At 39.5% G+C, this 26,132-nt stretch overlaps 1 protein-coding gene across 1 annotated transcript in view; it reads left to right on the top strand.

Annotated features, from left to right (window-relative positions):
- Positions 1-2,815: 2,815 nt before the first annotated feature.
- The window catches only part of EDNRA (endothelin receptor type A), a 119,395-nt gene continuing 96,078 nt past the window's right edge, over positions 2,816-26,132 (top strand). Inside the window, exons 1-2 of the mRNA XM_089670481.1 lie at positions 2,816-2,941; positions 16,211-16,640. Coding sequence (XP_089526607.1) covers positions 16,266-16,640 — 375 coding nt within the window. The 5' untranslated portion in view covers positions 2,816-2,941; positions 16,211-16,265. The remainder of the gene's footprint in view (positions 2,942-16,210; positions 16,641-26,132) is intronic.

Here is a 26,132-nt window from a genome sequence, read left to right as displayed (position 1 = left end):
ACCCCCTTTCTGATACATATATATTTTGATGTCTAATGTGTTCAATGCGTTATTATGAAATTAAGTATTTGAGGAGCGGAGGTGCCTTTCTGGGGGCAAAGATGGTTCATTATAACTTTTATTTTGGTTTTCTCTAGGGAGGTTTTTTACACCAACAATTTTTAAATGGAATTTTGTAATAAAAATTGATGATTTTATACTAACGTGTTTGTCAAATTTGTTCTGAGAGAAGGTTTTAGCACCAATAAATTACATTTGCTTCTTCTTTTTTTTTTATTTGTTTTTCAACTGTCTCCTATCCTTCTCTTTCCACAACTTCCTGGATTCCCTCCACAATGTGCACACTTCTCCACTGCTGTTTACTTTCAATTGCTAAGGACTACATATCCCATTGTATCTTACTACCTGGGACCAGTGGCTACTGTACTGACTCTTTCTTATGAAACTCTTCTCTCAGCACCTCTGTTGTTCAGAAGGCAGGCTCTGAGAAATGTTCTGACACAACAGTGCCTACTCACAGGGCATAGTGAATATGTGAGAATTCAAAGTGGTAAACATGTGCGGACCTTCACAAAGTTACATAGTTAGTCTGGCTGAAAAAAGACAAAAGTCCATCCAGTTCAACTATAGAAAAAAAAAGTTATAATCCTATACCCACAGTTGATCCAGAGGAAGGCAAAAAAAAAACAGTAAAGCACGATACAATTTGCTACTGCTGGGGAAAAAATTCCTTCCTGGAAAGTAAGTTTACTAATGTCTTGGTTGTTCAGAATAATAGGAGAAGGTTAAAAATAATTGAACTATGATGTGGAAACGCAGATAAGATTTACATTTTGACCATAGATGCACTTTAATTGGCACAGCCCAGTGAGAGCTCTAGATGCAGATTATATTATTGATGCTTACCAGCTTTTAGATGTGTTTGTTTCCTTTATTTTAGCCTGGTAATCCTGCCACTAAAGAGGAACTCCACCCCCCAAAAAAAAAAATTTTAAATTGCTAACACCCTAAAAAAATCCAAAAAACATACTTACTGGTCCACAGTTACACAAGTCCAGAGTTGCCTTGCTTGTAGGCAAAGTAGTCCCTACACCACTCTACTCTGGTGCTGCCATCTTGATTAGATATCCAGTGAATGCAAAGTAATGTTGCAGATCTATGAAACCTTGCAGAGAGACCACAGCATGTCTGTGCATGTGCTGAGTTCCCACATATGTGCAGAAATGATTACGGTCTCTCCCAGCAATATGGTTTGGCCCGATGTAAGTATGCATGTGTGATACTACCCAATCAGCCTCTGTGGAAGCTGTAAATCGCTGTAGCAGCTAAAGCTACTACTTTGGGGGTCGTGATCTTCCAGCTGCCATGCCATGCAAGCAACCCACTGTGATTACTATGCAGAAGGACAGCTGCTCGCTGCCATTCAGAAATGCCTTCTATTTGTCTCAATGGATGCAAAGCGTTCTGTGATTGGACGAGGTGGAGAGGAGGAATGGTGATGCAGCTTGAGCTTCCCCAGAGGCCAGTCAAGTATACCATATATATACTTATATTGGCCTAGCAGGCCCAATGTAAGTGCACAAAATATATTATCCCTGGAGTTCAACACCAAGAGTCAGTTCACACATTTTACTGTGCAGGAAGTGTTGGTTCTGGCTGGTGTTTTGGCCAGTGGTGTCTTGTGCTCTTTGAAAGTGCTGAGCACCGTTTCCTTTTTTTTAACTTTATAGAAATATCACTGTGAAATTTTGATCATTTCTGAGCTCCAATGTATAGAAACGGAGCTGCAGCTCACCTAAAGTCTGTGTTTAAGCCAGGGGCGGACTGACAACTCATGGGGCCCCCAGGCAATAGGAGATCATGGGGCCCCTATGTCCTTGGCCAACCTCAAAAAAGCCTATGAAAAAGGTACCAGCGGCAACTCATGGGGCCCCCTACTGACCCCGGGCCCTCGGGCAGTGCCCGAGTTTCCAAATGGTCAGTCCGCCCCTGGTTTAAGCCCTCATGCACACTGGACGTTTTGATAACGCTGGTAATGTTAGCTGTGTAAAGTCACATTAAAAACGTGAGTTTTTCAGCTTTTTTAAGTGTTTTTGCATTAGCGTTTAGCAGCGTTTTTCTGCATTTAGCAACATTTACCTGCGTTTGCTTTTCTTAGCGTTTTTTTTTTACAAAACAAACTTTTTTTGGCAAAAAAACTTCCAAAAATGCCGGTTTGTGGCATTTTACCATGTTAGAGCATTTTTACAGCTAAAAAACTCCTCTAGAAACCCTCTAGTCCTGGTTTTTTTTCCAGCCAAAAAACCGACCCAGCCAAAAAACGTTGATTACAGTCTATGTGTGCATGAACGCATAGGATAACATGCTGGGGAGTTTACTGGCTGTAGAAAAAAATGTCAAAAGCCAAAAACAGCAGCTGTAAAAATGTCAAGTGTGCATGAGGACTTAGTGTGAATGGGGCACATAGAAAACAATCGGCTGGGATAGGCGGTTAGTGCAGAAAAACACTAATCTCCACACAAGTGTGAATGAGCCCTTGAGGAATAAAGACGAGCAAACAAGAGAAATGTATGGTTAGAGTTTCCATAAGCACGGCCCAAGGAGATGTGGAGCTATAGAAAGGAAATGGTTAATAAGCAGAGTCTTTCCTAAGCCCCCAAGGCAGAGTCTTTTTGATGTATGTGCTTGAGGTTGGCAGAGGATCAGCGTGCTCTGGCTTTTATTTCCCTGTGTCCTGCCTCTTTTGTCTTGAGCAGGAGGTGGAGATTAGCCATCCCACCCAGTCAGGGTCTATGACAGGATAGCTCAGAGGAGGCTCTGATCCCACACTCAGTTCAGGCTGGAGGTGCAGAGGAGAAGTTTGGCTGCAGCAAGTTGTCAGGCTCCCTGATGCTCAGCGATCGCAGCTGTCCCAGGAATCATCTCCCATCCATTCTACCTGGTAATACGTCCTTTATAATCTGTGCTGCTAGCTGAACATTGGCTGTAGTGACATCCACAGCTGGGCAGCTTATCACCATACACATTACAATCTGACTGTACAATCTCCTTTAGATCTACCAACAGCTATGTAGTGCCATGGCCTGCCTGATTGGATACAGAATAATTGAACAGTTCAGATGGGCACCCGTATTTTGCTAAATCCTAAATGGAGTGTACATAAATTGTACATGCAGATTGTAACATGTATGGTGAAGATTTTACTGCTTATTTTCAATGCTTTAACATTTTTGTGAAGCTGCGGAAGTTAGTAATTATTCCCAAATGAGCTTTCTTGAATTAAATGCTGCATTTAGGAAATACAAGTCCTATTTTAAGTAATCACTGGAAGTTAGACTGTGGGTTTATATTCTGCATGTATAGATGGCGTGTGGATGCGGACAGAAAAAAGGATTTCGAGGATGTGGTTGATACTGGAGTTTTTAGAAATGGACAATGTTATTGCCTAGACGGGAGCTTTAATGGTGACCATGCACAGAACAAATTTAAATATATAATTTTCTCTCTCTCAATAACATATATATATATATATATATATATATATATATATATATATATTGAGAGAGAGAAAATTATATATTTAAATTTGTATATATATCCTTTTATATATATTATCAATTTACTGTGCAATCGGAAATACCATGAAAAAGATCAGTCAATACAATTAACGTTCATATCGAATTATCTCCTTTCCTACAACTAGTTTTTCCATCCAGCCTGATCAGAATAATAACGATCATGCTTATTGGTTTTGCTCAAAATTGATCAATGACACAGTTATTCATAGATCTGATCATATTATCTAATTCTGTGATGAATCGTTCAATCAGATCATTCTTGTATGACCAGCATAACATGAAAATGAAGAAAAACTCCAGGACATGTCAGGGCTGTTACATGGGAAAAGCTTTCTCTTTGCCTTGTGTGTGGGGTGTATATATTATCTGATCACTTCTGTTTGTAGAACTTTTTGCTGTATAGATTGTTTATATATAACTATATGAATTATTATTATTCCTGTGTTGTCTGGTCGGCTCTGGTTATGTTGTATTGCTTTATTCCAGTACGGTGAACATTGTGATGTGCCTGAGATTTGAACAGGCATCTGTATGCTTGTTCATTTGATGTTTGTGATTTACTTAAATTATTATTATGCAGGATTCATATAGTGCCAACAGTTTTTGCATTACATTTTAATCTTTTTTTTTTTATTAAGATAAAATTTCAGCATTTGTTGCCTAACGTTTTTCATAAAGCTATTTGAAAAGCTATGATGATGTGTGGATTGTCATTATCGGCTATAACCAATCGGATGTTATCTTTCATCAATTTTATGGTGGCCATACATGCTCTGATAAATAATCCATTTTTTTTCGATTCGATTTTACCCGATAAGAATAATTGATGTATAGTCTACAACAAATTCGATCAATAGGACACACATTGGGAAGTGGATTTTGTATGATATTGCAGTATCAACCAAATCTCTATTTTCACCATGCAATCTTTGATCAGTCTCTGATCACCATGCAATTATTATTATTATTATTATACAGGATTAATATAGCGCCAACAGTTTGCGCAGTGCTTTACAAAATGAAGGTAGACATTACAGTTACATTACAATTTGGTACAAGAGGAAACAGAGGGCCCTGCTCGTTAGAGTTTACAATCTAGGCAATAATCTGATCAAACTAATTAATGTCATGAACAAAGCATCTCATTGCTGATCAGTGCAACACAATTGATCATTTTCCACCCTAGGCCGACCCTCTTGATTTGATGAATCCAATGCAAATTGAGTTTAAATCGATTGGAAGAGAAGTTATGCCAATTTGATTGTTTTCCGATTCAGTTGTTTTAATCGAATCGCACACTGATCAGATAATAAGCGTGTATGGCCACCATATGGCCTTATTCATAGGGATATATTTGCCAGTGCAGTGTAAAAAGCAAGCGTATTTAAGCACTTGGGAGGCACAGATGGTGCGTACAGCCCAAAATCAATGACAGGCTGAAATATGTTTTGGCTGTAGGCAGTGAGCAGAGCAGAATACAGGGAGTTATGCCCCAAATGGAGAACAGTGTGTGTTTTATGTCTACAAGCACCAGACAAGTTTATACATTCCAGATCATCTTATCCTAATTTAACCTTTACATTTCATTTATGAAGATATGGATCACTTGGGACCATTTTCTAAAGTGACCATAAAATGTAACCAATATTATTATAACATTGCAACCAGGAAAAGTATAAAGTGCGCTCAGTTCTTCATGAAGTTGCAGCAGAAATGTGCTTTTCATGATGTGATATGGGACACAGACATCTGCAGACATAACATCAGCAGTTTTGTTAGTAATAGGAAAGTGGTACAGCGCAGTGCGAGGGAGAGAGAATACCTGACCTGTACCACATTCCATTAGTGTTCCAGACATCATTGCTCACTGTGTGCTCATCCCATGGGGATCTTGTTTCTCATACTAGATTGCTCTGGAGTCCTGCTTATAAATAGCCATGTGAATAGATTTTAGCCTGAAATGAACGTGCTTCCCAGAGTCACAATCCAAATATTTAGAGTCTGTTTTACTATGCAGTGTTCAGGAGAGGCCAAGGGAGGTAATAAACGGACACTTTTTTAAAGACATTTTACATAATAAAATGGTCCACCGATAATAATATATCATGATACATGCATACAACTTATATTAAAAACTATTTAGTCCCCGGTCACACCGAAACTGACTTTGAAACTGAGCGACTTTACGTTCATTCGCACAATTTAATGTCAGTCCGACTTCAGGTGCGACTTGTAAGACATCTGTGCGACTTCGCAAGTCTCACCTGAACTTGCAAAAAGTAGAGCATGAAGTACTTTCAAAATCGGTGTGACTAAGTTGGAATCACACCGATATAACCACTTCCATTGAGAACAATAAGGTGCAACTTGTCATGCGATTTGAAACTATCAAAAAGCTTGACAAGTTGCACCGGTGTGGCATGGGGACTTAATGTAATAAGTAGATTGCAAGCTCCAAGGAGCAGGGCCCTCCTAACCCTCTTGTATTGAACTGTATTGTTGTTGTATTGTCTCCTGTTATATTGTAAAGCGCTGAGCAAACTGTTGGCGCTATATAAATCCTGTATAATAATAATAATACTCAGTGTGAACTGAACATAAACACCCCTCCATGTTGGCCTGTGTGTCCATGCACACATAGACTTTTAGCAGCGTTTAGTGGCAGGAGAGTTTAGAGACAGGAGAAAAAAAAACTCTGCCAGTGCGTCCAGGAGCAGCAGAGTTTGGGCAGAAAAAATGCATCTAAACACATCTAAACATGCCTAAACACGTGTTAAGCGTGTTGAGCATTAATTAATTTCAATGGCTAGAATAAATAATTTATTCTGGCCATTGAAATGAATTAACGCTCAAGTGAAATAAATTATCACCCAAGTGCTTGATGCCTGTAAATGAGCCTAATAATAATAATAATAATGTGGAAAGCAGCATTCACAAATTGTTACTTTATATTCTGCCACATAAACAGAAATTCAGTTTGGTAAAGGAGAAGGAAAAAATTGATTTTACCTCTTAATTCATTCTGCCATTACCAAGAAATCATTGTAGGAGCTCTTGATGCTGTTCTGTTACTGGCCAGATATTCAAAATTGTTACATCCACTGTAAATGAACACATCAAGAGATCAGCTGAGACATGATACTCTAATTAGAAAGCTGCTGTATGGATTATCGCTATCAAAAGACATGCTGGTAGGTTAATTGGCTCCTGTCTAAATTGGCCCTAGTATGTGTATGTATGAATGTACGTTAGGGACCTTAGATTGTACACACCTTGAGGGTTAGGGAGTGATGTGAATGTACAATATATGTATGCAAAGAGCTGTGTAAATTGTCGGCACTATAGAAGTACCTGAAATAAATTAAAAAATAAAATCAGAGTTCTGTGGGCATGACTGTTTAATACAAGTGCTGCCCCAATTATTCAGTTAATATTTTAAACGTGCCTGGAGTTTGCATGTTCTCCCTGTGTGGGTTTCCTCCAGGTACTCCGGTTTCCTCCCACACTCCAAAGACATGCTGGTAAATGGCTCCTATCTAAATCGTCCCTAGTATGTATGAATGTAAGTTAGGGACTTTAGATTGTACACCCCTTGAGGGTGATGGACTGATGTGAATGTACAATATATATTTGTAAAGCGCTGCGTAAATTGATGGCGTTATATAAGTATCTGTAAAAAATAATATTAAATAAATAATGAAGTTCAGGGTAAATAAACATTGTAGTACTAAAGCAGGTTAAAGTGGTTCTAAAGGCTGAAGGTTTTTTACCTTCATGCATTCTATGCATGAAGGTAAAAAACCTTCATTGTTCATCTTCCCCCACAGCACCCCCGATACTTACCTGAGCCCAATCTCGATCCAGCGATGTGCATAAGAGCAGCGACTCCCCCTGGTCTCTCTCTACTCATTGGCTGAGACACAGCAGTGGAAGCCATTGTCACTCTCAACCAGTGAGGAGGGAGTGGAGGGCGGGACTGACCCATAGAGGCTGCTTGGGAGTGAGCACGCATAAAGGCCCCCAAAAGTAAGCAGCTTGTTCTGGGGGCACTCAGCAAGGAGGAGGGGCCAGAAGCACCGGTGGGGAAGAAGAGAATCTGGCCTGCTTTAAGCAAAACCATTGCACAGAGCAAGTAAATTTGATGAGTTTATTATTTCCAAGAGAAAAAAACAAGCCTCTAGAACCACTTTATGGCCTTGTGCACACTGGATGTTTTTTGTGTGGCTGTTAGGAGCGTCTGGCTTTTTTTTCTGCCTCCAAATCCCCCTGCAGGGTAGCCTATATGTCTATGCACACATAGGCATTTAGAGGAATTTAGAGGCAGGGGCATTTATAGGCAAAAAAAAACCCACTGCCAGTGTATCCAGGAGCAGCGGCGTTTCAGCAGAAGTTTCAAGTGTTTTTCCAAAATGCTGCTGCCAGGAGGAAAGGCTTCTAGGAGATATAATAAAATGTCCTCTGTGCATGAAGTCTAAGGATTAGGTTGATCACTATAAGACAAGGTGGACAAATCCCAGGAGCCAAGTAGCCAATACTCCTTAGAAATGACAGCCACTTGAGGTTTTCTCTAGTTATTTTCAATAGAGCTGGCACCTACAAAATTCTGCTGATTCTGGATTGGACAGACTGGCTCCTGAATTCCATATTCATGTTAGAGATAGCTGATACTTTGGGAGTAGGCATATGGGGGTGCATAGTGACAGTCACATATATTTTCAACACTACCTAAAGTGCAAACACTTGTCAGTACCAAAATTTAACTTATAGTCTAAGCACTCACCTATTGAGGATAGATACCCATTACCCAGAAGTAAACTTCAAACATGGAATTCCCTTCCTGTCCTAGAGCCAAGACAGGAAGTGAGAGGAAATCTCTCAAAAGGGAAGGAATCCCTGGTTGTCACCAGGGTCACCAGAATTAGCATCCCCAGTGGAAGATTTCCCCTCTATTACTGTTCTGGGGATAACCTAACATTTGGGATTTTCTTTTCCTTGTACGTTCAATGAAAATGGTAAAAATAGAGAGGATGAACCTCCCAGATGGGGCACAGACAGCAATAAAACCCCAATGGATGTTCTAGCCCCTCTATCCAAAATGTAAAAAATGCCTTTAGTTATATTTTAGGATTGTACTGTGTTCTAAAGTGTTGTATTTATCTGTTCACATCTACTGGCCTGACATCGTTTCAGTGACTAATTTGCAAAAAACTTTAAAAATGAGCAAATTAATTCTTCAACTTTGCACTTTGGTTTACAGCCATATAAGCAATGTACTATTCCAAGAGCTTGTATAATAAACCTCTGAGCCAGACTGTGGGTGTTACACACAGTACTCTAGCCTCAAACCTTTCATCAGTCTCTTTAATGTGCAGGAAATACTACCATAGTGATTCATGGCTTCCCTAATAGATCCGCAACCAAAGTTACTAAAGGCCTTATTTAGTCCAGCTATGTAAAAAGCAATTGAAACCAACCATCAGATTTCACCTGTAAGAGTTTGGATGGCACTAAATAATGTTTGGTGGGTATGGGATAGTGCATTTGGCACATTGATCCTTGCCTTTTAAAAAAAACATGTATATGAACAATCTGGCAAAGAATTTTATATGTTTGATTTATTTTATTAGAGGTTTTTATCCAAGACTCGTGTAACTTTCACCCAAGATTCACACATTTTTATTTGGATTGGAAAAATGTATGAATTATATGGTATTATTATTACAGGTTTTTATACAGTTTACATAGCTCTTTAAATACTAGACATTTACATCTGTTCCTGCTCTCAAGGAGGTTTCAATCTAAGGTCCCTATATCACATACATACACATTCTAGAGCCAATATAGACAGGGGCCAATTAACCTACCAGTGTGTTGTGTGAATCCAGGGTGAAAGCATTTATAAATAGGCCACTAAATGTCTCTTAGCCAAGCTAACTTTGCCTAAACTATTCATAATTACTTTTACTTCACCTAATAATATCTGATAGAATCCCTTCTTAGGCTTCGTGTACACAGGACATTTTTTTAACTCATCTAGAAGCCAACAGCGTTTTTGCAGATGTTTTTGGCCTGATGTTTGTAAAAGTGTCTAACACTTTTTCAAGCATTTAGGTGCATTTACAGGCATCAAACACTTGGGTGATAATTTATTTCACTTGAGCGTTAACACTTTTTCAAGCATTTAGGCGCATTTACAGGCATCAAACACTTGGGTGATAATATATTTCACTTGAGCGTTAATTCATTTCAATAGCCAGAATAAATTATTTATTCTGGCCATTGAAATGAATTAACGCTCAAGTGCTAAACGCTCCTAGCGTTAACACGTGTTTAGGCATGTTTAGTTGGGTTTAGGTGCATTTTCTTCTGCCCAAACTCTGCTGCTCCTGGACGCACTGGCAGGGGTTTTTTTTCCTGACACTAAACGCTGCTAAAAGTCTATGTGTGCATGGACACACAGGCCAACATGGAGGGGTGTTTATGTTCAGTTCACACTGATTTTTATTATAATACAGGATTTATATAGCGCCAACAGTTTGCTCAGCGCTTTACAATATAACAGGAGACAATACAGCAACAATACAGCTCAATACAAGAGGGTTAGGAGGGCCTCCTGCTCCTTGGAGCTTACAATCTAAGACGATTGCCATACAAATTCACTGTTCAACATTCACACTGATTAGAAAAGTAGTTCCTGCACTATTTTTGCTGATTTTGGGTGCAACTTGCATAGACAGCTGTGCATGAAGTCGCACAGATACCTATCAAGTTGCACCTGATGTCGCACTGCCACCTGACTTGAAAATCGCGCAACCTCAAATGAATTGATTTCAAAGTCGGATCCATTGTGAATCGGGGCTTAGAGGCAGAAAAAAAACACCATATACCCCTCGGAGCAGCTGCAAAAATGTCCTGTGTGCATGAGGCCTTAAAGTGGTTTCTAAACTATTGTACTGAAACGTCTACATTTGTTGCAAATTCTATCTATCTACAAAAGATGTAGACTTCAAAACATTTTCTGTACAATGCCCTTTTATATTGCCCCATCATAAACACCTTATATTTCTCATTATCCATGTCAGATCTTTTCTTTCTATTTATACCACAGCAGATGCATTTATTGGAATGTATTTTACGTCGGGCAATCTTTTGATAATGGGCACCCAACTCTCTCTAATGTACTCATGTGACATCATATGAGATAATAGATCTTGAATTGAGTCACTATTTAATCGTTCTGAGGTGCTGAAATTACATTGCAGAGTTATTTGTGGACACAAAGTTATGACATGAGGCAGGGATAATGGGAGCGAAGGCTAAGCTTTCCATACTACTGGGCAGTAATCAATCTGTTTGACATTGCTCACCAAGCTGCCAATAAAAGCTTTTACAAAACACTTTCTAGTGTCAATTTAAAGCTGGATATCATCTCAGATATCTGTGAAAAGTATTTTGTAGCATACCTAATAATTCAGCAGAAAAATGCAGCTATCTCTAGGTTCAGATTCTGATGCTGTTTGACCTGGCTCACCATGTCAGTGGAGTAGGTGCTGAAGGGGGTTTTATTCTGATGCAAGAATTAATGCTCATAGTTTCCGTCCTGTTTTCCAAACAGCTAAATAAACACTTTATACATATATTGGAATTGCTTTATCTGACAAAAGGATTTCTGACTGTTTTAAAGCATTTATACAAAAAAAATATTGTAGAAAACTAGTCTCTTTAAAAAAAATAGTTTCTTCTCTCTCCTTAACAGGTAAGTGCACCATAATGTTCAAGTATGCTATGTATTTGCACATTATGATAAGAGGCCATCCATCACAATGTAGACCTAAATTTACTTTCACTTGGTCTTGTGAGGCAGGCACCCCTCTAAGGTAATATAGCCAGGTTGAAGACTTACATTTTCTCCATTGAAGGTAAACAATATAGCATGGATAGCAACCTGCTCCAATCCTCTGGTCTGAAAGAAAATTATGGCCAAAGCTGTTTTGGCTATACTTCTCTTCTGGATCACAGGAGTACAAACGTTGGTTTTCCTGTAACCCAGAATCAGCCAGCAGCAGACTTCAGGTGTCACAGAGCTGCTCTGGGCTCTGGAAGAATCCCAATCATATTGTCAGGATCCACCCATTGGCCTGATTGACAGCTGGCTCTGGCTGTCAGCATGTGGCTGACTTTTGGTAAAGCATGAAAAGCTTGAAGTTCTTTGTATATTTTTTCAGGAAGCTTTGTGACTGTCTTGGGAATTCCTTGTAGAAATGTCTGCAAGCATTCCACTTCTAGGAATATTTATTACTTTTCTTAGTGTTCTCATTTGGAGATTGTGGCTGTCACTGTGGTTTGGTGGAATACAAGAGCCTTAGAAATGGTTTTCTAGTATGTAAGTGTGCGGGACTGAGGCGGCATTCTGACACTGGGGGGAACTGACTTGGTGTCACTGACATCCCCAGTGACACCAATACAGTGATCAGTGCTAATAAAAAGCACTGACACTGTACTAATGGCACTGGGCAGGAAGGGGTTAACATGTGGGGCGATCAATGGGTTAACTGTGTACTGTTTCACTGTGTGCTGTGTGTGTGTTTTCCACTGTAAGCACACTGCTTTGTATGGTTCTGCTATGCAGAGCCATACAAAGCAGTGTGCAGGAGCTGACAGGGGAGAGATCTGTGTTGTTTATACACAGGTCTCTCTCCCTTCGGTAATTCTCAGAGATCGCAGGGTGCTGGCGGGGAATCACCGGCCGGGACATGGTGATTGATAGCCGAGGCTGCGAATGGTGGTGCGCTCCCCCTACCCGGAACTGCAAAATCACGTATATATACATGATTTTGCGCACCCGTTCCACCCTGTAGCAGTATTTCTGTTATAGGGTGGCGCAGAAGCGGTTAATTTTGGCATTATGTAATTTTTGGATCCTAGTATGGGCAATTTGACAATGATGGAAACAATCAAAATATGTGTAGTTTTAGTTGAACAAGTCAAGTCTGTCAAGCTTGACTATGTTAACCACTTGAGCTCCGGAAGATTTTTATAATTAGGCCATTTTTTACTGTTTGGCACTGGTAATTCTGCTACATGTCTTTGGTAAACAAAAAAGTGTATATTTTTATAGGGGTGTATACTTGTGAGCTACTATGGTAACAAAAAAGTGCTTTCAATTAATTATTTTAAATATAATGGTGCATCAACACATAAAACACATACTCAAAATACTGTGTAGAAATAAACAAATAAAATATTATATGTGTCGCGCTCCTCATAAATTAAATAAATAAATCTAAATAAATGTTATCTCATAATGATATATTATAACTTAAATTAAAACATACCCAGTGCTGTAATTAATTTGATTATAAATAACTAAAAATAATGTGTTTTATGATATGAAAAAATATATAATACAATGTGCCACAAATCAAGTGAATCAAAGAATATCCTCTTTGTTCAAAAATAAATTGTGCAAAAATTGTGCATGTGCAAAATATGCAAATATTGCCCAAAACAATAATAAAATATATATATATGTAATATAGTGCAATATTCAATTAAATCTGGGAAAATAAATAATAATAAAAAATAATAAAAATAAAAAAGTGTATATTGATTGGTTTGCGTGAACGTTATAGCATCTACAAACTATGGTATAGATACTGGATTTTTTTTTTTAAATCTACGTATTTATTTCATACTAGTAATGGCAGTGATCAGTGACTTATAGCGGAACTGCAATAGTGTGGCAGGCAATCTGACACTGGGGGGGCTAGCTAAATTACACTGACATCTGTAGTGGCACTAATAGAGTACAGTGATCACTGCTAATAATATACTCTGTCACTGTACTAATGCCACTGGCTGGGAAGGGGTTAACATCTAGGGCGATCAAGGGGTTAGGCGAATGACAGCACAGTCTTCCGGGTCTGCACACACATGCGTGAGCGGACCCTGAAGTAAACTGCGACATACAGGTATGTTATTGTGCCCGTACAAGCCAACCTGCCACAGTAAATGTACTGCGGCGGGTCAGCAAGCAGTTAAAGTGTATCTATGGTCAAAATGTAAAATCATATATTTATTTCCACATTGTATTTCAATTATTTCTAGCCTAGTCCTATTAATCTGATTGATCTTGAAATTCCCTTTGTGAAGATACCCACACTTTCTTGGCTGTGTGATATGTATTCACTATGCTCTATGAATATTTACTGCTGTGTCACAGAATTCACCGGTGTATATAATATGTGTTGTTGGAGCTCTGCACTTTGTGGTGTTGAGTCATTTGTATTGCTATTACAATGCTGATGGTATAATATGAAAGTTCATGTTGTGACTATAGAACTCCTTTAAATCTGTGAACTATATGTATCTCTTTAAAGTAGACTTAGTAGAAAAATACTTAACTGCTTCCTAGCAGACTCAAGTGAGTATTCCCACTTTTGCAGCCAAATTAACACTGTCTGTACTGTGCAGACAGATCTTCATTATCAATTGTAACTAGATTTCAACACTATTGGGCTGATTTATTAAAATTGGAGAGTGCAAAACCTGTTGCACCTGTACATGGTAGCCAATCAGCTTCTAACTACAGTGTGTTCAATTAAGCTTTGACAAACAAAACTTGAAGCTGATTGATTTCTATGCACAGCTGCACCAGATTTTGCACTCTCCAGTGTTTGGCTGGCCATACATTATACAATTTTCTTGAGAATTTTGCTTTAGATTTACCAAAAACCATATAATATGAGGTCAAACCTAAACAACACTTTCAATTGTAACCAATTAGGCAGGCCATTACACTACATAGTTGAAGGTAAATCTAAAGGAAATTGGGCAGAAAATTGGAGAGAAAATTGTATAATGTATGGCCAGCCTTAGTCAATCAACCCTGTCTGTCCTAAAGGGTTGAAAGTGTAGAGAGAATAAAGAGAAAATAAGAATGAGTAGACGGAGAGAGACAGTGATAAGAGATTAGAGGAGAAACGAAAGTGTGAAGGTGGAATACTAGAAGAATAAGAAGAACCGAAAAAAGGGAGGTCATAGATGGAGGGGGGAGGGGTTGGGTTATGGTTTTGGAAAATTTGTAATAAACTGTAGATGATTATGTAATAAAATGTTGTTGGGTTTTGGAAGATGTAACTAATAAAAACATAATAATAATGAAAAAAAAGGAAGTGTAGAAGTTGGGCTTCTTGCATTAATGAGGACAGACTTGGGGCAGACTTACACTGATGTTGTACAAAAAACCTTGCAGTCAGTCAGGACACTTTCTCCTGTGAAACATCCAAAATGTAAGAGATATTTAAATATATTTTTAGGCATGCTGTATGAATGGGAACATGAAACAAACATATAGGGGTTTTCTCAAATTTGATTGGAGAAGTGGAAATAAGGCTTAGGCAAAAAGTCACATGGCCTCTGGCTGTTCTTAGCTCAAGGAAAACAGCTAATTACATAGATGAAATTCATTTTTGGACCTGTTTTATCTGCCAAATTATTTGTACTGATGTCCATCCAGTCTTGCGATTTCCACAGTTTTGCCACAGAGCTCAGTCCTGTCTGGCAGGGCAGGAGACCGGATTTTTGTCCCTCCCAGCCTGTGACACATCAGTGAAAGAAACACCACCACACTAATGTACTAAAGTACCCAGTTCTCTTACTCTGTTTGAATGTCCCTTATTTAGCTTGAAGGACTTGTAGTACTACTTGTAGTGAGGACCAGTATGGCAAAACCATTGTGCAGAACTAATACACGATATGTACATTGGATATCAGCCAACAGTCCACCTTGTAGTATGCTATGGAACTCCATCCTTGCCTAGATGCCAACATAATAGAGTACTAAAGTGGTTACAAAGACATAGTTTTGTTTTCATAGTGCACTCTCTGCATTAAGGTAAAACACCTTCCATGATCAACTCCCCCCCCCCCCAGTCTCCTCACCAATACTTACCTGGCTTCTCTTGTGATTCAGCACTGCTCTCTCTCCTCACAGGACATAGAGGCAGCAGCAGACATCATTGGCTCCTGCTACTATCAATCAACTCCTACGAGGAGGGAGTGGGGGGCAGAGCCATGCTGCACTGTGTGTGTCTACTAACGCACACAACCTGGCTCAGGAGTGAGCCACATGTGCACCCCCATAGCAAGTGGCTTGCTGTGGTGGTGCATTGAGAAGTAGAGAAGCCTAGAGAACCCTAGAAGAGGAGATTCGGTGCCGCTTTGTGCAATACCATTGCACAGAGCAGGTAAGAATAACATGCTTATTATTTTAATAAAACAAAACTTTTTTACCTTTACAATTACTTTAAGTGGTCTGCATAGTCGGCAAGCCAGGAACTGGAGGATTTATTATAAATCAGGCAACAAACACCACCAAATGTCACATAAATATCTGATATGTGCTGGTGTCTGTTGTCTGATTTACACTATTTACAATTTTCAGTACAATGTACTGGTACTCTATATAATATCATCTTTCCGACTGATTCATATATGTGTTTGCAAATGAAAAAGTGTAGGTAAACTTTGTTTAGGTATTTGAATTGTGTATTGTAAATGTCAGCATAATAACAGGTAACCAGTTTAATTTCAAGCTGGTTCAATTAATATAAATGTGTTTTGTGTTCCAGGTAAGCAGTGAGGAGTTACGAAATTTGTGAATTTACCTCTGGTGGACAATAAAACATGGGCTTGATCATTCTGAGAGTCTCTGTGCTACTGTTACTGAGCGGAATTGCATTCAGCAGAGATGCTGGGGATTCTTTGCAAAATCGGACTGACAATTCAAACCACACAATGATTTGGAGCAAACCCCCAGGGAATCGGACAAATGCAATGGTCTGGTGCCCCGAAAGGACTAAAATCAACCATGTCTTCAAGTACATAAACACTGCAATATCCTGCGCTATTTTTGTCATTGGGATGGTCGGGAATGCAACTTTGCTCAGAATAATCTACCGGAACAAGTGTATGAGAAATGGCCCCAATGCACTGATAGCCAGTCTGGCGCTTGGTGACCTTATCTACATTGCCATTGACATTCCCATTATGGTGTTTAAGGTAAGAGACTACATCAGTCCTTCTTTCTCCTGCTAAGTGTTCTTTCTAGTGGGAGACGCTTTGTCTCATGATCCACAATGCTATTCTCAGCAATATGGATAACATTCTAAACAAACTGACCCTGATGTGACACCATGACACCACTAGTGAGACTCTGATGTAGTCTTGTTTTTGGTGTACTTATAAAAAGTATATGAAACAAATATTATTTTAAAAAGTGCCTATCATGAAGTCAAACCCAAATTATAAGGCTGAGTATATAGGATGGCAACTAATGGCATGTAAAATGTACACGTGGATCCTTCAACACTTTATCCTTATCTAAGCTGAAAACCAGTATTGAAGTAATGGTCTGACAGGGAGATATTTGTAGTTTGCAGCCAACAGCTTGTTTCTTTTGAAGAATTCTGAAGGCAGCCTGTGGTAATCCTCCCCTAGCCTAAAATGTTGAAAGGTCGAACAATAATTAGATCTGCAACAATGGCCATCCATATATAACACTGGTCGCCCATATATAAATATATATATATATATATATACATACATACATACAGTATGTGTATGTTAATCTGCGTAGACGCTGTCTATGAGAAATTAGAGTTCAATAACAAGTGCCACTCTGACAAGGTAAAAAACGTAGTGCAGATACAATCGGAATTGTTTGTTGAAAGGAAAACATATCTCAGAATCTCAAACTTCTGTATTTGTTTTGTCTCACTAAATGAAGAGATCCTTGGCATACCCAGAAAGACACTTATTCACATATAATAGACAAGTTCAGACATAACCTAAAGAACACCTAAAATGTTGGTTGCATATTCAGGAAAAGCATGAGGAAGGCAATCATTTTTCCAGCCCTGACCTAAAGCTTATATAGTATATGTAATACATATTATTATTATAATTATGTAACATAAATGAAAAATTATAGGTGGATTGTGTAATTACTGTTCATCCTGGGCAGAAGACAAATAGCATTTCTAACTATTTGGGAGACATTAAAACTTTGCAGTTTTAATAAGTTGCTGTGTGCCTTTTGATGACATGATGACATAACCATTACTCTCACAGCTACCCTTTTAATGAAAGAAGCACTGAAACGGGAAATAAATACATGTGTACCTAAAGCCAAGCATTTTTTTTAAGTTTTGTATAGAATGGTGACAGGTTTTTATTGCTGATTGTGTTAGAAATATATACCCCTCTCTTTGTCCTGATGACCATTGTAATTAGGACCCATTGTCACTGAGGTAATAAGTGGTGGAAAATTCAAACGTTTGAGTTGCCACCATAACAGGAATTAAGGAAAAAAGGGGATGTGTTCTGGTGACAACTGTTGAAGATGGCATTTTCCTCTCACTGCTTGTTATGTCTACGATAAGATAAGCCAAGGGCACTAAAGGAAAAAAAGGAAAATCTCCCCAATAGGACACACTTAGAAAAAACTGACAGGGGTTTTAATCATTTTTTATTCTATCAACAATGAAAAAAAAACTTTCGGCTTTAGATGTACTGTATTGGTTAGGTCCAGAGCTGATACTCCATGTCCACCCAGTTAAACATTACTTTTTATTACTGCTCAGGACCTTTGACATTAACCCCTTGGCGCTGGTACCTCCCGGCCCTTTAGGGGTTTGTGACGCTGGGAGGTGGGGCGGGATTTAAATCTTGTGAGGTGGGACGGGATTTAGATCTTGTGACCGCCGTGATTGGCTGTCATGGTGGTCACATGATCAGAAACCTTTCTGTGAGGCGCCAGTAAATGTGCCAGGAGCAAACAGAGCGTGTTCTTTCAGCACATCTGTTGTTTACATTGGGTACGCAAATATGCGCCCCTTGGCGCCAAGGGCCAGCCGCCGAGAGGCTGCATATTTGCATACGCTTGGCACCAAGGAGTTAAGATTTGCACTTGTTTCCTAGGCACTACAACTTGTTGGGGCAGTTAAAAGGCGGTCTCCTTCTCAAATAGAGTCTTGAGAAGCTATGATATATTTTACAGGAGTATCTACCCAAAACCTAATGAATATTGTTGACTGACCAGTTAAAAGGGATCTATGTGTAAATTATAAAAGAAGAGTGCTCGTGCGCTATTGGATGTGCTACAATTAACAAAACAGATAACCAAGTGAACCTTTTGCTGCAGTCCTCTACTGGTGTACAATTGTCACAATTAAATAATATGGAAAACCATTGGACAGTGCATAATAAAACAAAAAAAAAGACAAAACATGCATTTAATCACAACCAGTCCCAAATATATGAACCCAGTGCTTGTGCTGCTGCTCAACTAAATGTTACATCTTGATCAATAAATCATCTTCAAAAAAGTGTTCCATTGTGCTTGACAAAAGTGCCGCACATGGACTGACACTCTCCAATGATCATCTATTTCTAGAATGGTCATTCACGCTTCAGGGGTTAATCCCAAAATGCCGGTTATCTCCAGTTTCTGAGCCTGTTCTCATACCCAAGGATGGTCTGTGAGGCTCAACAAAGTATTTGCCAAAAGATTAGTGGTCTCCAGACCTCCGCAGGTATAAAGAGTTGGATAAATATATATCAGCATGTGAAGAGAAAAAAAGAGGAGAAAGGGACATCCCATAGTGTAAACCTCTATGGTATATTTATTGAGGGTAAAATTGATAAAACAAACTCACAAACAAAGTGCCTGGACCTGGCACCTGTGTAATCAGCTTTGTTACTCAAAGATGGAATCCACTACACTGGACGCTCACCGAAGTGGCATGTGTGCCCCGGGGAGGATGTGACATGGGCGGAAGTTGCGCCATCAAACCTCTTTCAATACAAGATCGTCATCAGGAAGTGTACAATGTTTTCTCTTTTTTTTTTTTTATTATGCGCGGTCCAATTGTTTTCTATAAAAGGGATCTGTAGTGGTTTTGTGTATATTTATTTTTGGTCAGTGGTAAATGACACATACCTGAATATTCAAAGGGGTGATACATTTTAGGATGGCTCCCTATTATTGTTCATTTGGAGACAGAAAGTATAAAAGAAGATGGCTTCTGTAGGGCTCAATTTAAAAGAAAAAAATCCATAGTGCTATGTAAATCCAGTTTCAAGGTTTTACTAAATATATACTATATATACAGTTAGGTCCATATATATTTGGACACAGGCACAATTTTCATACTTTTGGCTCTGTATGCCACCAGAATAAATTAAAATGAAAAAATCCAAATGAATTTGAAGTGCAGACTTTCAACTTTAATTCAAGGGGTTGAACATACACATCAAGTACAAATTTTAGGAACTGCAACCATTTTTATACACTGTCCCTTCATTTTCAGGGGATCAAATGTAATTGGACACATGAATATAATCATAAATAAAATGTTCATTTTTAATATTTTGTTGTGAATCCTTTACCGGCAATGACTGCCTGAAGTCTGGAACCCATGGACATTACTAAAGACTGGGTTTCCTCCTTTCTGGTGCTTTGCCAGGCTCTAACTGCAGCTGTCTTCAGTTGTTCTTTGTCTTTCTGCCTTTTAGTTTTGCCTTCAGCAAGTGAAATGCATGCTCAATTGGATTGAGATCAGGTGACTGACTCGGTCAATGCAGAATATTCCACTTCTTTTCCTTCAAAAGCTTCTGGGTTGCTTTTGCAGTGTATTTTGAAGCTTTGTCCATCTGTACTGTGAATCGCCGTCCAATCAACTTTGCTGCATTTAGCTGAATCTGGGCTGACGGTATATATCTGAACACTGCAGAATTCATCCGACTACTTCTGCCTTCTGTCACGTCATCAATAAACACCAATGACTCAGTGCCACTCACTAGAAGCCCTGCATGCCCATGCCATTACACTGCCTCCACCATGTTTTACAGATGATGTTGTGTGCTTTAGATCATGAGCTGCTCCAAGCCTTCTCCACACTTCTTTCTTCCCATCATTCTGGTACAGATTAATCTTAGTTTCATCCGTTTAAAGAATGCTTTTCCAGAACTGGTCTGACTTTTTTATATTTTTTTTTGGTAAAGTCTAATCTGGCTTTTCTATTCTTCAGGCTTATGAATGGTTTGCATCTTGTGGTGAACCCTCTGTATTTGCTTTTGTGAAGTCTACTCTTGATTGTAGACTTTGACAATGATACACCCACCTCCTGGAGAGTGTCCTTCACTTGTCTGGATGTTGTGAATGGGTTTTTCTTTACCATAGAGAGGATCCTGTAACCATCCACCACTGTTGTCTTCCGTGGACACCCTTGCCTTTTTATATTGCTGAGCTCACCAGTGCGTTCTTCTTTCCTCAGAATGTACCAAACTGTTGATTTGGCCACTCCTAATGTTGCTGCTATCTCTCTGATGGATTTGTTTCATTTGTGAAGCCTTACAATGGCCTGTTTCACTTGCATGGAGAGCTGCTTTGTATGCATGATGTAGGTTCACAGCAACAGATTCCAAATGCAAATACCACACTTAGAATCAACTCCAGACCTTTTACCTGCCTAATTGATGAAGAAATAACAAAGGAGTAGCCCACACCTGGCCATGAAACAGCTTTTGATTCAATTGTCCAATTACTTTTCATCCCTTGAAAAAGGGGGGATGGTTACTCTTAAGAGCTGTAATTCCTAAACCCTTCCTCCAATTTGGATGAACAAACCCTCAAATTAAACCTGAGAGTGTGCACTCAGCCCATATACATTATATAACTATAGATGGAATATGTTTTGGTAAATACCTGAAAAAACTAAAATTGTGCCTGTGTCCAAATATATAATGGACCTAACTGTATGTATATATGTGTATGTGTATATATATATATATATATATATATATACAGAGAGAGAGAGTGAGAGAGAGAGAGAGAGAGAGAAGAGGTAAAAGTAACCCAGGGTTTGCACATTACAGAGTGCAAGGCTCCAGAGAATCGATTATGAAAGGTGAAAGGTGGTTTTGAACTTTCTCTGGGTTTCAGTATTCCCAAATTGGGTTCTGGAGTTTGGAGATTTAAAAGAGTTTTGAAGGTCTTGCAGGAGAACGGTAGGCTGTTAGTGCAGATGCATGAAACCCTTTTAATGAAGAACTTGGGCATAGTTCAGAGCTCCTGTTAGACAGATGTGCTTTGCTCAAGTGACAGCACTCCATGCTTGACCACAGGACTGAGGGAGTTAAGACAACTTTTAAGTCTAGAGATCTGGCAGAGCTTAGATGAGTGGGTAAGTTCAGGGTACCGAGGGAATCTGGAGGTCTCAGTGGATCACTCAGAGACCCTGGGGTGCAAGGAGATCCCCTAATGAGAGGCCAGGGAGTGGGCTGGTGCAGCAGGGTGCTGCAATTAAAAGGCTGAGAGAGCCAGGAGAGCTGGATGAGATGGTCTGCGGGGCCAGCAAAAAGCCAACTTTTCTGTTACATGGTTTTGATGATGAAAATTCCTTGCATGGGCAACTATTCTGTTTGAACTTTTATCCAGAGCTGGTCCCAAGAGAAGCAGCTCTCTCCACTCTCTCTGTTTTCACTGGACAAGAAGGCAGCACCAGAAGCCAATAACAGCTTGTGAGGAGGGAGTGGGGGCAGGGTCAAGCCACTTAACCACCTCCAGAGTATTTACCCCCCTTCCTGACAAGGGCATTTTTTGCAATACGGCACTGCGTTACTTTAACTGACAATTGCATGGTCATGCAACACTCAACATAAATTAAATTTCTGTCCTTTTTTTCCTGCAAATAGAGCTTTCTTTTGGTGGTATTTGATCACCTCTGCATTTTTTATTTTTGCGCTATAAAAAAAAAAGACCGACAATTTTGATAAAAAAAACTATATTTTTGACTTTTTGATATAAAACATATCCAGTAAAAAATTTAAAAAATCTAATTTCTTCATATATTTAGGCAAAAATGTATTCTGCTACGTGTCTTTGCTAAGAAAAAAATCCAAATACATGTACATTAATTGGTTTACATGAAAGTTATAACGTCTACAAATAACAGTATATATGCTGGATTTTATATTTAATACTAGTAATGGTGGCGATCAGTGACTTATAGCGAGACTGCAGGACTGCGGCAGGCATTCTGACACTGGGAGGACCTGACTAACTGCCACTGACATTCCAATGACACTAATACAGTGATCAGTGCTATAAAAAAAAAGCACTGACACTGTACTAATGACACTGGGCAGTCAAAGGGTCGATCTGGGGCAATCAAAGGGTTAACTGTGTGTGCTGTGTTACACACAGCAGCATGTTACTGCTGGCAGGAGAGAGACCTGTGCTGTTTACACACAGGTCTCTCCCCTGTCAGTGATACTCAGCAATCGCCGGGTGTCAGTGGGGAATCTCCAGCCGGGACCCGGTGATCGACATCTGTAGACAACAATGGTGTCGCAACGTGCGCCCCCTAACCGGAGATTCAAAATCTGATTTTTCACAGCCCTGCCACCCTGTAGTGGTAGTTCTGCTGTAGGGAGGTCTGGAAGCGTTTAATGTGTCAATGGACACACAGCGTCTGGCTTGGGATTGAGTCTACACGAGTGCCCCCATAACAAGTGGCTTGCTATGGGGGCATTCATAAGGGGGAAGGAGAGAGGAGCACCCTGCAGGGGACCCCAGGGCTACTCTGTGCAAAACCATTGCACAGAGCAGGTAAGTAGAACGTGTTTGTAATTTTAAAAACAAAAATTGTTTTTATTTGCAATCACTTTAAGTGATTTTGCAGCTGGATGAGTCAGGGTCTTCTCTCTTGCTACTGAATGCGAACATGTTACCTCTCTTTCTATCAAATCCAAAAAAAAAGGTTATGGCCCTTTAAATCATTATCTGATATTTTTGTGTATGTTCTACTGATCTGATGTGCAATATATATATCTAGATATCTAAGTATGTAAATTGCATGCTCCATGTATTAACTGGATGCCAAGTAAATTATATTAGCACGATTATGCATATACGGTAACCAAAATCATGCTGAATTCTTGGAAGGTTCCATGTCAGTTGCTGTGTTAGTGTAATCAAAATGTTTATAGCTGTCATGGTTTTGGCCCTAACAGTATCATTTCACATCTGACTCCATGACAAAGCATCATGTCAGGCAGAGAGGTCTCCAAGGTCACATCTGCATTAGGTTAGCATTCACCTAACATATGGAGATCATTTTTTACTGGGCATCAGCTGAAATGTCAGACTGAGATTTATAGCAACCCCCTTATCTTGAGAAACATAGTTTTTCTCTTCTGTTACTAGGTAGCACATATAGTAATAAAATGTAACCCTTTCGTAACCAGAATTTTGTTTAGCAACATCAGTATACATTAGTTATTATGACAGTCATTTTTCTGTTAGACATCGAGCCTGAGAACCAGAAACACACATAGTTACTCAGTTATTTCACTTTCATTCATGTGGACTTAAAGTGTTACTAAATCCACAACAGTAAAATCAGTCTGTATGCAGCAAAGCATGCTTGTTATATTCACTGTGGAACCTAAGGGGTTAATCCTCTGCATTGTATAAAAAGTCTGTTTGATCCTTTCTTCTTTGTTCCTCCCATTTTTCAAATGATCACCTCTTATCTGCATACTGAAACGTAGGCATGCACATGCCCAGTTTGGTGTGTATTGCTAGAGAGGTTTTTTTTCTTTTCTTGAGAGAGTGCATGTGATCAGCACAGGGCCAATCAGCACAGGGCCAATCAGCACTGTCCAGATGGGTCAAGGGATTTCCATCCTCCTAGTGCAGAAAGAAAACTCCTCCTACAAGCTTTAGCTATTGGTGGGCTGGACACTGATAGAAGTCACAAGACTGCTGTAACTGCTGATTAGAAAAGGTATTTAGCCATTTATATTTACTAATATAATTGCATTTCCATGTTGTGTGTACTGTGGGAGACCAGATATAGTGAATGCGGGTTCCTGGGTTTAGTAACACTTTAAAGAGGTGCATCTCAGTTAGGAAGGGGTTAGAATAAATAATTATCTACTATCTTCTAAATTGTTATTTAGTGATATTTGATAAATATCTGAAGCTGCTACTATCTCTTAGGACTATATTTTAATCTTTATACTATTAATAAATGCAGTCCTTTGTTTTCCTACTTTACATTTGTGCTTTCATCAAGGCTTTTATATCATCCAGATGTGTACTGTTATATTGTATAACATATGGTGAGGTTTTCTCTCTGGTATATAAAAAAAGACAGTATAAATAAACAGAATTTTTAGCATCATATGGAGTTCTTTCTGAAGCAAAGAGAAGTTGGTGGGCTTTGGTTATTGAAAAGTGGAAGAGATTATTCATCTCCAGCCTTTGTTTTGAAAGCTGTTTTAAGTATACCTCACTTTCTTTTGCTTCAGTCTCAATAAGCAAAGCTTGAAGAACATTTATCAAACTAGGGCAAAGATAGGCATTGGTAGTGGTGTATTTAGATTTTGTGCCTTAGGCAACACAAACATTTTGTGCCCCCCCCCCCCCCCATGAGAGAGTCAATAAGTGTGTGTGTGTATGTATATATGATTCTCTCTCTCCCTTTCTTTCTCTTCTCTCTCACTTCTCTCTCTCCCTCTCTCTCTCTTCCCTCTCTTTCTCCCTCTTCTCTCTTTCTCTTTCCTCTCTCTCCCCCCTCTCTGTCTCTCTCTCTCTCTCTCTCCCTTCCCTCTCTCTTTCTCCCCCTCTCTCTTTCTTCCCTATCTTTCTCCCTCTCTCTCTTCTCTCTCTCTCTTCCCTCTCTCTCTTTCTCAGATATGGACTGCACACACACCTCCTCCAAGGGCTGCTGATCTCCAGGCAGTAGGAATGGGGGGGGGGGGGGGGGTATGTGCAGTCCTATATGATCTGTTAGTGTATAATGTGCTGGATGGATGACCGGAAGGTGATCCCACAGAACACGAGACAGCTCACCTCCTCCAGGCTCTTTCATCTCCGTAACTTTTCCTCTCCTCTCCCTGCTCCAGGAGTTTCCCTGGTCCTGGCTTGTCAGCTGCTGGAGGGAGAGGTACATGCTACTCAAAAGGTCCCTTCTCCCGGGGGGTGGTGCCGCCCCCTAAAAATTGCCGCTCTAGGCAAACGCCTTGTTTGCCTCATGCTAGATATGCTCCTGGGCTTTGGTATGGTTATATTTACCCACATTCAATGAATATTCACCTCTATGTAATGTGAAGTCGAAGAAGAGAAATTCCTGTCTAGAATAATATTTTCAGTGCATCAATTATGTGGCAAACATACATTAAGACCATTTTCAGTCCAGGCCCCCTCCACAAGTATGCACAACCTCAAGGCACCCCCTTCTAAAATAGAAAAAGAAAACGTAAACTAATAGTTTTACAGCATCCACAGTCATAGAACCCCAATATTAGAGGTGTTTTATTCTTACAAAACAAGTACGCCTTTGCACTCTGGTACTGACTACTATTCCAGTGTTTTTCTCCCTCACTCCACTAATATGACCCCAGTGCTGATGAAGAGGGGCAAAAAAGGATACAGTGCGAAAAGACAACATGCTCCTTATCACCCAATGATGTCATCGATTG

The sequence above is a fragment of the Staurois parvus genome, unplaced genomic scaffold, assembly GCF_062004578.1.
Source record: "Staurois parvus isolate SC_StPar_1 unplaced genomic scaffold, SC_StPar_1.0 ptg000090l, whole genome shotgun sequence".
Classification (NCBI taxonomy): Eukaryota; Metazoa; Chordata; class Amphibia; order Anura; family Ranidae; genus Staurois; species Staurois parvus.
This window is presented reverse-complemented; position numbering and strand designations above follow the sequence as displayed.